General features: G+C 48.8%; 1 protein-coding gene and 1 long non-coding RNA gene across 2 annotated transcripts in view; one reads left to right on the top strand and one right to left on the bottom strand.

Moving 5' to 3' along the window:
- The first annotated feature begins 3322 nt into the window (after positions 1–3322).
- Positions 3323–14777, top strand: part of LOC125941527 (uncharacterized) — a 96799-nt gene continuing 85344 nt past the window's right edge. Inside the window, exon 1 of the mRNA XM_049658991.1 lies at positions 3323–3570. Within this exon, the coding sequence (XP_049514948.1) occupies positions 3323–3570 (248 nt within the window). The remainder of the gene's footprint in view (positions 3571–14777) is intronic.
- The window catches only part of LOC125941530 (uncharacterized), a 96028-nt gene continuing 84811 nt past the window's right edge, over positions 3561–14777 (bottom strand). The window contains exon 3 of the long non-coding RNA XR_007464419.1: positions 3561–3951. This is a non-coding gene — a long non-coding RNA (uncharacterized LOC125941530). The remainder of the gene's footprint in view (positions 3952–14777) is intronic.

Consider the following 14777-nt stretch of genomic DNA (forward strand, 5'->3'; position numbering starts at 1 on the left):
GCAATGACTCAGCAACTGTGTTGTTACGCTGCTGAGGGCGATGTCAGGGAATAGCTTTTATCGGGTCCCTGTGGCCACATTGCGATAATGAAAACGCTTCTATGTACAGTGGTTTGAGTGCACGATAAAAAGAAAAAAGCACCGCCCCAGCACTCCGCACAGATGGTTAACCAGCGAAGCTGAAACTTCCGGCCCCAGTGTTTATCACTGGGTTAATCCCGACGGTTCATTAAACGATGGCTTGGTTGGCTGCCGGATCCTCGGTACGCAGTTGCTGTGCTGCTTGCGCTCGGCCACCCGGGCCTATTCTTGTGCCCGGACTGCAGCATCGGCACGGCGAACACGATCTCTCTCGCGGTACAATATAATCGTAAGCTGCCTGCTGCTCAGGAATTCGTACGATGCGTGGTCTACCCATGTTGAAGTCGGAGAGAAATTGCTGCTAGCGCTCTCAGCTGCGACGGAGAGAACGACGTCACTGACGGCGCAGCCAATGGCGCGCCTCTCTTTCTCTCTTATGTGTGGCAAGGGTCGTTCAAGGGCGCGTTACCGATCCCGGAGCCTACCACCCGGAGTCCACAGGGGTATGTGCCATTGCGCTTGTACCATTTCTGCACAATCACCACAAATCGGCCCACATTTCTGCGCCCACCGGATGGACGGATATTGGTTTCGCCTAGCCATATACAGCTTCGCTGTGAACGAACGATTTTTGACCACCTTGAGTTTACTCAAGGTGGTCAGAATTAATTGGAAGCGCTCTTCTGACCTCTTAAACCCTCTTGACCCACGGCAGATAGATAGATCCATAGATGCTATACATTTTCATCATCTTTGAGATACTGAGCATCGCGGTCAGTTCAATACAAATGTAAGCACTATTGTGGAAATGTTGATGTCTGCAAGCCCCCAATAAAATAAATTAAGTACTTTATGGTGTGCCCCTGTACATAGTGGAATTCACTGTTCATTGCCTTTTCAGTTCCCTTAGTTTGCTCACGGAGAGCGGGATAAGCCGTGCACGTCAGCGGTAGCAGTCATCCCGAAGAGGGATGCGTGAAGCTACAGCGAAAGGTGATTCGCTGTCTAGAACCGGACGTGTACAACGCCAGCATAATGCCATGGGACATTTTTTTTTCTTTTCTTATCGGTTGTTCACACTTGGCTTTCCCCCTTGCTCTCAAACACGCATCATTAATGCATACCATCGCTATCGCATTATCTTCTGGCTATTGTAAATTCGTAGCTAAGAATACCGCACGAAACAGAACGCCTTGTGAATACGGCCCCTGAAAGAAATATCACTCTTTTGTAAACTATGAGACATCAAAAGCGGACAACATTGAATGCAGCGTTCTGAAAAAGTCGCACTTTTTCCCGAAAGGCGAAGCATTCCTAGCGATAGCAAATTATTATAAAACCACACGAAGTACGATTAGTAGTTTTGTCAGTCATGTAAACTGCAGTAAACATTCGCTTCTTAATTAAATTGACAAGCATGGTATCACGCGCACACTGGCAAACATAAACGTGAACATATCTCATTCGATGACCGCGAACACTCGGTCACAACGGTAGCGTTATGAAGAGCGACGGACTCTGGGAGGGAACGCTTCGTGCTGCCTCTCGTTACAAAGTGCATCGGACACTTGGAATTACGCGATCTCCAACACTAGGTGCGCAGGAAGACAGCGCACATGAAGCGACCAGCCATCACGATCCCAAGGCATTGCACTCGTCGCAGAATACCTCCAAGATAAGGCGTGCGGGCCGTGTATATATGCACTCAGCCGCGCGGACAGCAATGTCCCGCCACGGCCGGACTAAAGGAGACGCGCGCTCACCTGTGCACTCCCCCTCATATCGAGCTTGGTCACGTTACATAGCGCTCAAGTGCCTCCTCCCCCCCCCCTTTACACATGCTTGATCATGTGACCCTCCAGCAGTGGGCGCGCGGAAGGACGGCGTGCATCAAGCAACCATCCTCCTCGGCTCACCCTTGCACGCGTTCCTTCGCACCCACAGCATATTGTGCACGGGGCGCGATCTTATCGCCCTTTGACTTAATACGGAACCTCACGGCAACTACGGCAGCAAAAATTTGTGTGGAATTTCCACATATCGGAATAGAATATCACTTAATTGCGAGTAGTAAGCACTTCTGCGAAACTCCCGTAAGCCTAGCAACAATTCCACGCAAGTTGTGACCTCATAGACCAATAATTTGTCCGGTTGAAGTGTTAAAGAGATGCAGTTTACAGAACTGTGATATCTGTTTTGGTACAAAGTTACAGATTTGTAAATTGTGTGCGTCAACTAACTTTAACTTACCGATTTTTGGAAATGTTTGTAGTATTTCGATCGACATAACCAAGAAATTAAAAAAAGTAAATGTCAGGATATGGACTTGTTCGAAAAATATCTTTAGAACAGAATACGCAAGCTGATATGGTGCATAGGCAGATAGGTCCGCAGATTCTTGATATCAATTGCTGTTGCAAGTCAGCACTGTGTGCACCCTGTCACCGTTCTTTGTCTGAGCATGCGCAGTCACTCGCAAGGAAAGGAGAGGACTTCAACAAATTAGCGTTCCTATCGCCGGTACACTATTATCCAAGATTGGCGGAATTTGTTTCGTCACAACGCCCACCGTATCTGCAAAGCTTCGGACTATGTTATAAGACAGCGAGCTCCACAAAACGCCAGCTGTTCGCCCGGCGCTTCAATTGAATGGTTTAGGCGTAGTACACGAACGACACTCATGCAGGAGGGATTCAACCAGCCTGGACCTTCCAGGCAACACTCGGCCTCTGAAACTTCGACGAATGCAGTGACTGAACCAAACGGTCCTCAGATGGTACGTGACTACGGCTACCTCCCGAGAAGAGCTTGGATCACTGTCCTACATTTCCTGGATGCCGAGTCACGCCTCAACGTCGCAGCGCTCGGGAAGAACTTCACAGCGCTGAACTGTAGCGAGAGCGCCTTGCACACTGTTCGTGTGGCCGCTAACAACGATGTGTCCCACCTCCAAAGACTACTCGAGAAATGTGGCCGTAGACACGTACGTGTGTTGCATCTCACCAACTGCTCTGTGGTGACCTATGTGGGTGCCCTCATGGCTAACGTCTCCGCGTGCGATCAGTTGACCGAGCTATACTGTGTCGGCTGCGCCTTCAACCCGTGTGTTTTTTTCCCTCTCGTGGCCAACTGTCTTCGTTCCCTGCAGCGGCTCGAGTGGACGCTCTTTTGCTGTCACGTCTGGAAATGCTCTCCTGATCTTGGCGGAATCGCACGACAAAATCCATGTGCACTGATATTTATGTATGTGCAAGTTTCGTGCGCCGAGCATTTCAGCAATGAGCATTTGTTGTCATTCCTGCAGCAGTGTCCCAGAATTAAGCGTTTCCACGTGCACACACTTAGCGGTACTCACGCCAAGTCTATTCCGCATTGGGCCCGACTCGTGAATGCACGCCCCGCAAATCTCCACGAGTTCAGGTACACGACGGATGAAAGCGTTCAGCATCTATCCTGGGAGTTCATGAACATGTCTGCGGTTCATGAGAGGTTGTTCGCCCATCTGGTCTTGTGCGGAAACGTGACTTACTACTGGCAGGGACCTCTGTGCTTCAGCACCATCGTCGACTTGGATCAGCTCCTGTTGGGCCTCATCCCAGCGCCACGAACATCTCGAATGGTTCTGACGGTGCACGCAACGCAGACTGCCGCGGCTAAGCTTAAGAGGCTTGCTGAAGCGTACACATTCAACCACATCCGAGCTCTGACACTCGTCTCAATTCCGAAGGCCATCGTAGAACACACGCCTCCGGAACATCTGCTGATGTTCGTTCCTAATGCGATCGCCGAATACCTGTGCTGTTTCTTCACAGCCTTCAGCGCGATCACAGAGCTCAACTTGAACGAGTTCCATTTCCCCATTAATCTTACCTTCCCTTCCATCGCCAAACGTTCGGCACTGACGCACCTAAGAGCCCTGTCAGTGGCACCGTGTGCACTGAAGCCCGCAATGTTCTCTCTGGAGCACCTTGCCGTCATCTGTCCCGTGCTCGAGGAACTGGACATCCGTAGCAACTTCCCTGGCAAGTGTCCTTTGCCATGCGCGTCCTGTTTCAGCGACCAGCCATTCGAGATCCGGAAAATGGCGCCAGGGCTTCATAGGCTCACGTTGTACAATGTGCCGGGTTTTAATTCGATCGCATTCCTCGAAGATTGCTGCGTTACCGAGCTTCGCCTCTGTGGCCTCAACGTGCTTCTTGACCCTTATTTAGGAGGCCTCGGAAGGTTACTGAGGAAGAACACCAAGCTCAGTTCTTTGACCATCGAGCACGAGCGGCTACCGGTGGGGTTGAAAGCGTTTTGGCTACAGCTGTCGGAGGCAAAAAGCCTGCGTTTTGTTTGCGTGCTGTCTAATGCTCAAGAACCCGTGGAAATCGTGAATATCGATGTCGAATGCTGCATGGGCGGCCTGCCACTGATCCGCGGAATGCACGTGCACTTCAGGAACTATATCACCAACGCACCGGAGCGCTTAACCATCCTTGCCAGAAGGACTGACCACGGTCTGGTGACCGAATTATCAGTGTTGGAGACACCCGCCTGCATTCAGTGCTCCACGTCGACATTTGTGGCGCTCGACAAGCCCCGGTTTTGCGGCTGGTCCAACTGCTGATGGCTTCGCCGACACTAGAAGCAAACTTGACGATGGCTTTACGACGACGACGTTTGTCCAATATTTCTTAGTAAAATATTCCTATTGATTGGAAATTTTATCCGCCTGACAAAACCACGAAACATGTACAATTTCACATCATTAGGCTACATGCGGTGCTACAAGGAACAAATATTTGTGTACTGTAAGAAAGATGTATCAAAAAATAAAAGGAAAATCTGGAGCAGATTCCCCTCCCCCCCCCCCCCCCCCCCCACGGTGGGAATCGATGTTATACGAATTATTTCGCTGGTAGCTGGCTACCCAGCATCGTTTGGGTTTACGCAAAGCGTTACTAGGTGGATCAACGTGTTTGTGTAATACGAACAGCTGTGTGTTTGACGCAAGCGTGTGCGAGCTCAATCACATGGTCGCGAACCTTTGGACTAAAAACGGTCCAGCACCAATTGTGAGCGACATCAACAAAGGGGATAATGGGAGTTTCGATTGAAGTGCGACTAGAGACTCTGTTCTTGACACGCATGGCAGCTCCACGGCCACCATTATCCGCCATGTTGACTTTCTTATTGGCTGTCGAGAAGTCACGTGTTTTAAAATTTGTGCCGGGAAACAGAAGTTTTGCAAAATGCAATTTTGCGTTTTCATCAGAATGAAGAAGCGTGACGTGGAGCTGCAAATTTTATCGACGAATACTTTTTGTGGTCCTTGGCACCTATATTGCGACTTTAGCGCTTTAAAAAGAAAGTGGACGGTAGCGTGCAGAAACCCGTGCAATGCATCTGCAATTTCGCGAATATGTGGTGGTGTTCCAAGATAGCCGGCTTGTCAGCTTATTGATAGGCTGAAGGAATATCCCGTGAAGAGCGTCACAGGAAGGGCCGTTTCGTAAACGTCAATTTGACGTTGCGTGACGTTGCGCTGAGCCGCCATTGCAGAGATTTTCCGCCATAATTTGTGGTGCGACAAGCCGCGCGAATTATGGTAATGAGCGGCCATATGCAATGCCAGTGGAGAAGCATGCGTATCGCCGCATTTTCCCTGTCATTTCGGGCCATAAAAATCTTTTGTTCACAACGCGTGTTCATAGCATTTGCATCGCTCTCGGGTGGTGTTGGCATTTGTGTTTTGAACCATCATTTTTATTATAAACACGTGCATGTGAAATAATATTGGTTGAAACTAACAAACTTTCCGCAACTTTTCGCACTTTTCACTACTGCGTTAGTATTGTAAGCAATATTACGTTTCGCGTCATCAAAGGCTATGACAACAGCGACTTTTTATTTTTATAAAAAGAGATATACGCAAGGTGGCGCCTTGAAGTTTCCTCTCGCGATGCGAGTAAGCAGCGAAGTGAACAAGAGATGGCAGTGCCGGCGCTTGCGTCGCGCAAGTGGATACCTGTGGCGCGCGCAACGCTATCGATGATATTCGGCCGCTTCTCAGCCACCAGTACCAGGAATTAGGGACATTTCGTACAGTTTCCTTTTTTCGCCACCACGTGGCGTATCGACCTTAAAGAATTCGAAATTCCCGCGATGACGTATGCTATGACGCACAACTAAAGAAAGCGCAATAAAAAGAAACGCACCCTGAAGCTGTGGCTTTACCTCGGTGCTTGGAAACGAGCGCGCTTGTGTATCAGCGTTATCTCGAAGACGGCCAGCTACTTGCTCTACTGACAATGAATCTATGGTTTTGCTAGACACCTGGCCAGAAAGCTCGGCCGCATTCTGGAGAGATGTCTGGCCGATATAAAGGCTCCCGCGAAGCTTCCGTTGAATATATATTTTTTTCTTGAGCAGAATTTTTATTTATGCACCACTGTGGCCACGGTCTTGCATATACGTCAGGGTTCTGTTTCATGGGTTTCCTATAGAACTGGCGTGATCCATTGTTTAAGAGGAAGCTTTAGCTCGGGCCTATCTTCGATGCCGGATTCTCAAATACACGTAAAATGCAGGAATGCTTTTATGAGAAAACCGCTGAACCGATTTGATAGAAATGTGTTGCATTAAGAGGGAAAGTTAAATTGCAAAGACTGCAGCAAATAGAATTTTCGTTTCTATAGTGTAATGTTTTCAAAGAATCGCAGGATGTTCGTAAATTTGAAAAAAATCCAAGCATGAAGTTTCCAAATCCGCAACTTAGCCATTAAAAACAAATATGGCATTTCTATAAACTGCACCCGTTGGAGCATCAAAAGCGAACATTTTTTTTTTTTTTTTTTGCTATACCTTAAAACTTACGTGAATTTGTTACAATGTTTGGAAGGGTTTTGCAAATGCAACATTCACAACATAGTGGTATATTTCAGGATGGTGTATGATATATGATTGCTATCTGCTTTGGATGTATTATTAGGTGCAGTTTACAGAATTCCGATATCATTTTTAGCTGCTGAGGTACATAGCTCTATAAGTGAAGTTTTCTTATTAGAAAATTTGGCAATTCCTTAAAATTTTACGTAAAAAAACGTAGACGGCCTATAATAAAATATCTCTTTCTGCAATCACTACATTTTAACTTTGTTTTCTAAATTCAACATTACTCATAAGATTTGGTGGATCGGTTGCTGTAAGAAACTATTGCCGATTTCCCATGTATTTCGATAGGAGCCCCCAAGCTCAATGTTCCCCCTAAGTTCGAGCTTGAATAATATACTTGTTGGCATCATACGTTTGTAAACGTGTGATCGTGGCCTAATGAGCTAGAGCACCGGCGTACTGAGCTCAACGGCCGAGGATATGTTTGTAAAGCGTCTTGGGAAGGAATAGGAGTAAAGAAAGGGAGAAGGCTGGTATGTTATTCAGAAGCGTCTCTGGTTGGCTAAAAATTACTAAATGCTTTGGTCGTGATACCACCTCAGGTTCCATCAGCATAATTTCTATTTCATTCCGCTAGTATTGTGCAATTATTGCCAATCAATCGATATTAAAACACCGGCGTCATGGCATTGTATTCCGTCGCAATTATTTATCGCCATCACTTCAGAATCATCTCATCGTCGTGATGCCGTCGTCCTCATATGCCTTCGTCGTTCTATCGACATCATTCCTACCTCGTGATTCCATCGTCGCCACTGCATGCACCGTCGGCCTGCGGTCATTGTTCTACCATCGTGAGGTAACATTGGCGAGTGATGATCATAACAAAGCGGGTCAATCAGGGGGACAGTGCATGGCATGGCCGCATATAGCCGAATCACTCGAAACATCAGTTGAAACAGTACGGATTCTAAATAAAGGTGTCTTAGCTAACACGGTGTGTCGCTTCTTGCTCGCTAGATTGTGTGAATGTTAATCGCATTAACTTCGATAATCATCTTAACATGGGTTCTGCAGGAATTCTTTCGTCTTCGCCACACTAACGAACTCTCGTCCACATTGTTCCCAGCCTATTAACACCTCGAATTTCTAGAGGTGATCGTGCTCAGGCATGTGATGGACGACCCGAAGTTTGATGGAGGTAGCGGTGTGATTTCGACAGCGGCGCCGCCTATCGACAAGGGGAAACACACTTGGATGGGTGGGAATAGCGGCGAAAGGCACACTTCAAGAGTTGCTAGACATCACAGTTTTGAATCAACCTGACAAAGAGTTAGAAATATATATGCATTGCAGTCGCGCTAAAGAAATGGAAAGCTATTGGATTGGTGCGAGAGTCGCTGCAAAAACATTCATTAGACTGTTTCAGGTATCCGAGCTAACCTTAACGGGAATCAATGAGATGAGTTTCGATAGAGCTCGTTACATTGTTCAAAAGCGGAAGACGTGCCTAGAGGCAGAGTCGACTGTAATATTTTGTTGCTGCACAAAAATATCTAGATTTTCGGCGCGATCATTGTAAAGGAAAAACAAAAATTAAAAAGTTTTCAAGAATTACTTACAGTACCTCGATAAAATTGTATCAAATAAATTCCGAAAAGCTCATTTGCAACTTTTTTGTATCTTAAGGCACAGGGCAACTTACTACTCGTTTCCATTAATTTGCTTCGTTATATTTTCAAGCGAGTTGAATATTCTGCCGTAGGTTATTTCACAATTAGCCCAACTAAATAAACTGAGACTTTCAAGTGTATATTGTTCTTAGACAAATGCTTTAAGTCTACGCGGGTGCGGCAAAATTTCTCAACATTGGGGAGGGGAATATGAAAAACAAAATAGAAATGCAGAGCATTTTATTGCCTCAGTAAATTTTTTTAATGCTATTTCCACTCATTAAGTGGCTGGACCCTCGTGTTCGCAGCATTGTATATGTTTTTGAAAGCACTAGGTGCGTTGTCTGCGAATTTACGTGAATAATCAAGCAGATCATACTTTATTCTGGGCGAAAAAAAAAAACAAGGAAAGCCTACGTTGTAGATGCACTGTACTGAAACACAATTAGACAGAGTCTAAATTTGCATATATTTCTAAACAAGGATGCCTAAATTGTCGATTAAAAAATGACATAATTATAATGAAGCCGAATAAAGCAATAAAAATGGCATGTTCCGTGCGAAAATATGATGAGCGTTAGCCTTGTGGGTCAACAATTTCTGTTTAATGAAAAAAAAAGCTTCTAGTGGCCGTGTATTATCGTATTCTTGAAAGCCAGTAACCAGCGTATCTAAATTTACATTCGCGCCAAAATTATTGGCTCGAGTTCCATCACTGTATCCGAATGACTATATGAGATTTTTGAATCTCATATAGTCATTCGGTGAGATTAAATGGCGGGCCGCGGCGTGTACGGTAGTGTTCACCTATGCCTTCGGTATGGTATGTTGCCGCACTCTTTAAAGCACGAGCATGGTTCTTCTTCTTTCTGGGGTTTTACGTGCCAAAACCACTTCTGATTATGAGGCACGCCGTAGTGGAGGGCTCCGGATTAATTTTGACCACCTGGGGTTCTTTAACGTGCACTACAACGCAAGCACACGGGCGTTTTTGCATTTCGCCTCCATCGAAATGCGGCCGCCACGACCGGGATTCGATCCCGCGATCTCGTGCTCAGCAGCGCAACGCCTTAGCTGACTGAGCAACCGCGACGGGTTCACGAGCATGGTGATCAACCGATGTGCTTTTCTACAACTTCATCCCTAAATGTAAGCCGGGGTTCTGCCACTCCCGGTGGTTGTTAGCCTGATCCCTCCCTATTTTCTTAACTGTCGATTGTATGGTTTGTTTTCCTACCAAATATTCACATATTAATCTGTGCGTGTTCGGCTAGTAATGAAATGTTTATTTCTCTCACAGTTAAATTAACAAGTAACCAGCAAGAAGGAATGCAGGGCAAAAACCTGCTTTGATGCAGCTTGAAGACCGCCCGGCGGCCGTTGATCACATGACAGTATCTTCACAATAATCGAGAACTCGAGCTAGCTTCGTATAGGCAAAAAGGCTAATGGGTCGAACAGAACCGGGCCGGCCAAAGTATGGTACTTTCGGGCTCGGGTCCGGCCGGGACTTGAAAAAACCGGCCCGTGCAGTGCTCTACTTCAGATAGTCTGATCAGCAGATTCCCATACCGTCACATAGTAGTCACGTTCAAGTAAACAGTCGTAAAACTGTGTATGACGAAACTGATTCTTTATTGGGCGAACATGTGCCCACAAAAGCAAGCTGCACTCGAAGCACAACGAAAGCGGCGAATACAGTCGGCGATCGTCGAAATCTGATCAGCGGCGAAACGCGTCGGCTTTTATACATGAGTCATTGAAGGCCCCACAATAATACCTGGTACCCGCACGTCTTCCAGAAAGTTGTAGATACTTCGCGTCGCTCATACAATCAGATTACATGAGCGTCGGTGACAAGAGACAACGGATAGAAGCATCGATAACGTTCGAGAAACTGCCAATACATGCAGGCGCGTCCTGTGCCTAGCGATAACGTTTAACATTTGTTAGCCGGTGAAAAGCGGTCACCGGTGAAAGATAAACATGTATACGTGTCAATACCCTCCCCTTAAAAAGCACCGTCCCGATGCTACAAACAAGAAAGCGAAAACAAAACCACGCGTACAGAGAGAGAGAGAAAAAAAAACAACAACAAACGATAACAAAGTAACAAAGTACCGAAGTTCTTCAGCGGGCGTAGAAAGGCTTAAGACGCACCACGTAGATCACTTCAGGTCGTGCCCGGCGCCGCCGTGCGAAATGCCGTCTGGCACGACCTCATAGTCCAGTGCGCCAATACGTCGGATTATCTTGTATGGTCCGAAACAGCAACGTAACAGTTTCCCGCTAACTCCTCGTCGTCATACCGGATTCCAGACCCAAACACGGTCGCCGGGCTGGTACGCGACGTAGCGTCGTCGAAGATTGTAGTGTCGGCTGTCGGTCCTGTGCTGGTTCTTGATGCACAGGTGGGTGAGCTGTCGACCTTCTTCGGCATGCTGCAAATCGCTGGCAACGTCGAGATTTTCTTCGTCTGTGACGTCCGGTAGCATGGCCGCGTTCCTTCCGTAGACCAGGTTGAACGGCGCCACGGGCGTCGTTTCTTGCACGGCCGTGTTGTATGCGAAGGTCACGTGCGGAAGGATGGCACGTCGTGTGTTCGACGTCGACGCACATTGCCCAGCATGTCGGCGATGGTCTTATTTAGGCGCTCGGTGAGGCCACCATTCGTCTGCGGGTGGTAGGCGGTGGTCCGGCGATGACTTGTGTGGCTGTATTGCAGCATGGCTTGAGTTAGTTCTGCCGTAAAGGCCGTACCTCTGTCGGTGATGAGGACTTCTGCGGCACCTGTGACGCAGGAGGTTGTTCTCAACGAAGAATCGGGCTACCTCGGTGGCGCTGCCTTTGGGCAAGGCTTTTGTTTTGGCGTAGAGGGTGAGGTAGTCCGTAGCTACGACGATCCATTTATTCCCGGACGTCGACGTCGGAAAAGGCCCCAGTAAGTCCATCCCGATCAGCTGGAACGGTCGGCGAGGTGGATCGATCGGCTGTAGAAGTCCGGCTGGCCTTGACGGCGGTGCTTTGCGTCGCTGACAGTCTCGACATGTCCTTACGTAATGGGCGACGTCGGCAGAGAGGCGAGGCCAGTAGTATTTTTCTTGTATCCTCGCGAGCGTGCGGGAAAAACCGAGGTGTCCAGCCGTTGGGTCGTCATAGAGAGCTTGCAGAACCTCTGGACGCAATGCTGAGGGTACCACGAGCAGGTAGTTGGCTCGAAGAGGCGAGAAGTTCGTCTTTAATAGAATGTCGTTTTGCAAGAAAAACGACGCCAATCCTCGCCTGATCACCTTGGGCACAATGACGGTATTGCCTTCCAGGTAGTCTACAAGGCTCCTTAGTTCCGGGTCAGCTCACTGTTGTTGGGTCCCAAGAAAGTGTCGTCATCCTGGTCGTCCTGTGGCGGTGGTACGACGGGGGCGCGAGACAAGTAGACAAGGGTTGATGGGTCCCGACAAAGTGTCGTCATCCTGGTCGTCCTGTAGCGGTGGTTCGACGGGGGCACGAGACAAGCAGTCGGCGTCAGAGCGCTTTCGCCCTGACTTGTAAACGACGGTGATGTCGAATGCTTGAAGTCTCAGACTCCATCGTGCGAGGCGACCTGAAGGATCCTTCAAGTTAGCTAGCCAACACAAGGCGTGGTGTTCGCTCACAACTTTGAAGGGCCTGCCATAGAGGTAGGGGCGATACTTTGATGTGTAGCCCAGATGATGGCGAGGCACTCCTTTTCGGTTGTGGAATAATTTGTTTCCGGCTTCGACAGCGACCAGCTAGCGTAACTTACAACCTTTCTAGTCCGTCAGTCCTCTCCACAAGCACGGCGCTGAGTCCTACGCCGGTTGCATTGGTGTGCACTTCGGTATCGGCGTTTTCGTCGAAATGTGCAAGTACTGGCGGCGATTGCAGGCGTCGCTTCAATTCTTCAAATGCTTAGACTTGCGGCGTCTCCCACTTGAACTCGACGTCAGACTTCGTGAGGTAAGTCAGTGGCTCAGCGATCCGTGAAAAATCCTTGACGAAGCGCCTGTAATAGGCGCGCAGTCCAAGGAATCTCCGGACTGCCTTCTTGTCGGTTGGTGGAGGAAAGTCAGCGATGGCCGCAGTTTTTTGTGGGTCAGGGCACACTCCAGACTTGTTGATGACGTGGCCCAAAAACAAGAGCTCCTCGTATGCAAAGCGGCACTTTTCTGGCTTTAACGTGAGTCCGGAGGTCTTGATTACTTGCAGAACTGTTTGAAGGTGCCGGAGGTGTTCCTCGAAGCTTGAGGCAAACAACGACGTCGTCCAAATAGACGAGGCAAGTCTGCCACTTCAAGCCTGTCAGTACATGATCCATGACGCGTTGGAAAGTCGCAGGTGCCGAGCAAAGACCTAAATGGCATGACCTTGAACTCGAACAGTCCGTCTGGTGTTATAAAGGCAGTCTTCTCCCGGTCCCTCTCGTCGACTTCGACTAGCCAGTAGCCGGTTTTGAGGTCCATTGACGAAAAACTGCGTTGTAGAGTCGATCCAAGGCGTCGTCAATACGCGGGAGAGGGTATACGTCCTTCGTCATTTTATTGAGGTGACGATAATCGACGCAGAAACTTAGGGTTAAATCCTTCTTCTTTACTAACACCACGGGGGACGCCCACGGACTCTTGGACGGCTGGATGATGTCATCCCGTAGCATTTCGTCGACTTGTTGCCTTATGGCCTCGCATTCGCGCGCCGAAACTCGGTACGGGCTCTGACGGAGTGGGCGGATATATTCGTCGGTTATGATGCGGTGCTTGGCGACAGGGGTTTGTCGAACTTTTGACGACGGGAAGCAGTCCTTGTATTGCAGGAGCAGAGCTTTTAGCTGCTCGTTCTTATGATTGGGAAGGTTCTGATTGACGTCGAAAGTTGGTTCAGGTACTACAGTCGTCGTTGCAGGTGTACTAGAATCAGTGAAGGTGAAAGCACTGCTGGCTTGTACTATTTCGTCGATGTAAGCGACCATGGTGCCTTTGTTAATGTGCTTGTATTCGTGGCTGAAGTTAGTGAGCATCACTCCTGCTTTCCCTTCACGTAGCTCAGCTATGCCTCTAGCAACGCAAATTTCACGGTCGTGCAGTAAGTGATGATCGCCCTCGATGACACCCTCCATGTCTGCAGGCACTTCGGTACCGACGGAAATCCTTACGCTGGAGCGAGGCGGAACGGTGACTTGTTCTTCTAGCACATTCAAGGCATGGTAACTGATGTTTGTATCCGGTGGCATCACATTGTGCGTTGAAAGCGTTATCGACTTGGACCTTAAGTCGATGACTGCACCGTGTTGGTTTAGAAAGTCCATGCGTAGGATAACATCCCTGGAGCCGTGCTGCGGGATTAAGAAGCTCAGCGGATAAGTGCGGTTGTTTACCGTGACTCGCACAGTGCAGATTACAGCCGGCGTTATTAGGTGTCCTCACGCTGTCCGGATATAGAGTCCTTGCCAGGCCGTTTTCACCTTCTTCAACTTGGCGGCGAACTCGCCACTGCTGACGGAATAGTCGGCTCCAGTGTCGACGAGAGCGGTGACATTATGACCATATAATCGCACGTCTAGATCTGTAGACCATCGTCTGGCGTTACGGTTAAATCGTGGCGTCGGATCACGGCTGCGTCGGCTTGCTCCGCTGCAGCTACGTCGCGTTGGTAGGTCTACTTTCGGCGGCGAAGTGTTGTCGTCAAGGCTCTTGCCAGGCGCTATGCCGATACCTCGGCATGAGGATTCGCGAATCTAGTTCGTCGGCGGCGGAGTATCTTCAGCATTGCGTCGTACAGCAACCGCACCTCCATCGGTTGCTGCCTTTAGTTCCCCGGGTAGGGGCTGGGAGATCGGCCCCGGGTTGGGCCGGCATACAGCCGGCGATGCGGCGAGATGTAGCGGCCTGGTGACGGCGAGCATGAGGGTCGTCGTAGTTGCCACGGCGCTCTGGCGAGGTAGTCGGCGATGTCACGTGGTCGCTCGCCAAGATGTGGACGTGGCGCGTTGACAGCGAACCCTTGCAGGCCCACAAAAGCAAGCTACACTCGAAGCACAACAAAAGCGGCGAACACAGACGGCGAACGTCGAAATCTGATCAGCGGCGAAACGCGTCGGGTTTTATTCATGAGCCATCGAAGGTCCCAGAA

This window comes from Dermacentor silvarum, chromosome 1 (genome assembly GCF_013339745.2).
Source record: "Dermacentor silvarum isolate Dsil-2018 chromosome 1, BIME_Dsil_1.4, whole genome shotgun sequence".
In the NCBI taxonomy this organism is placed as follows: domain Eukaryota; kingdom Metazoa; phylum Arthropoda; class Arachnida; order Ixodida; family Ixodidae; genus Dermacentor; species Dermacentor silvarum.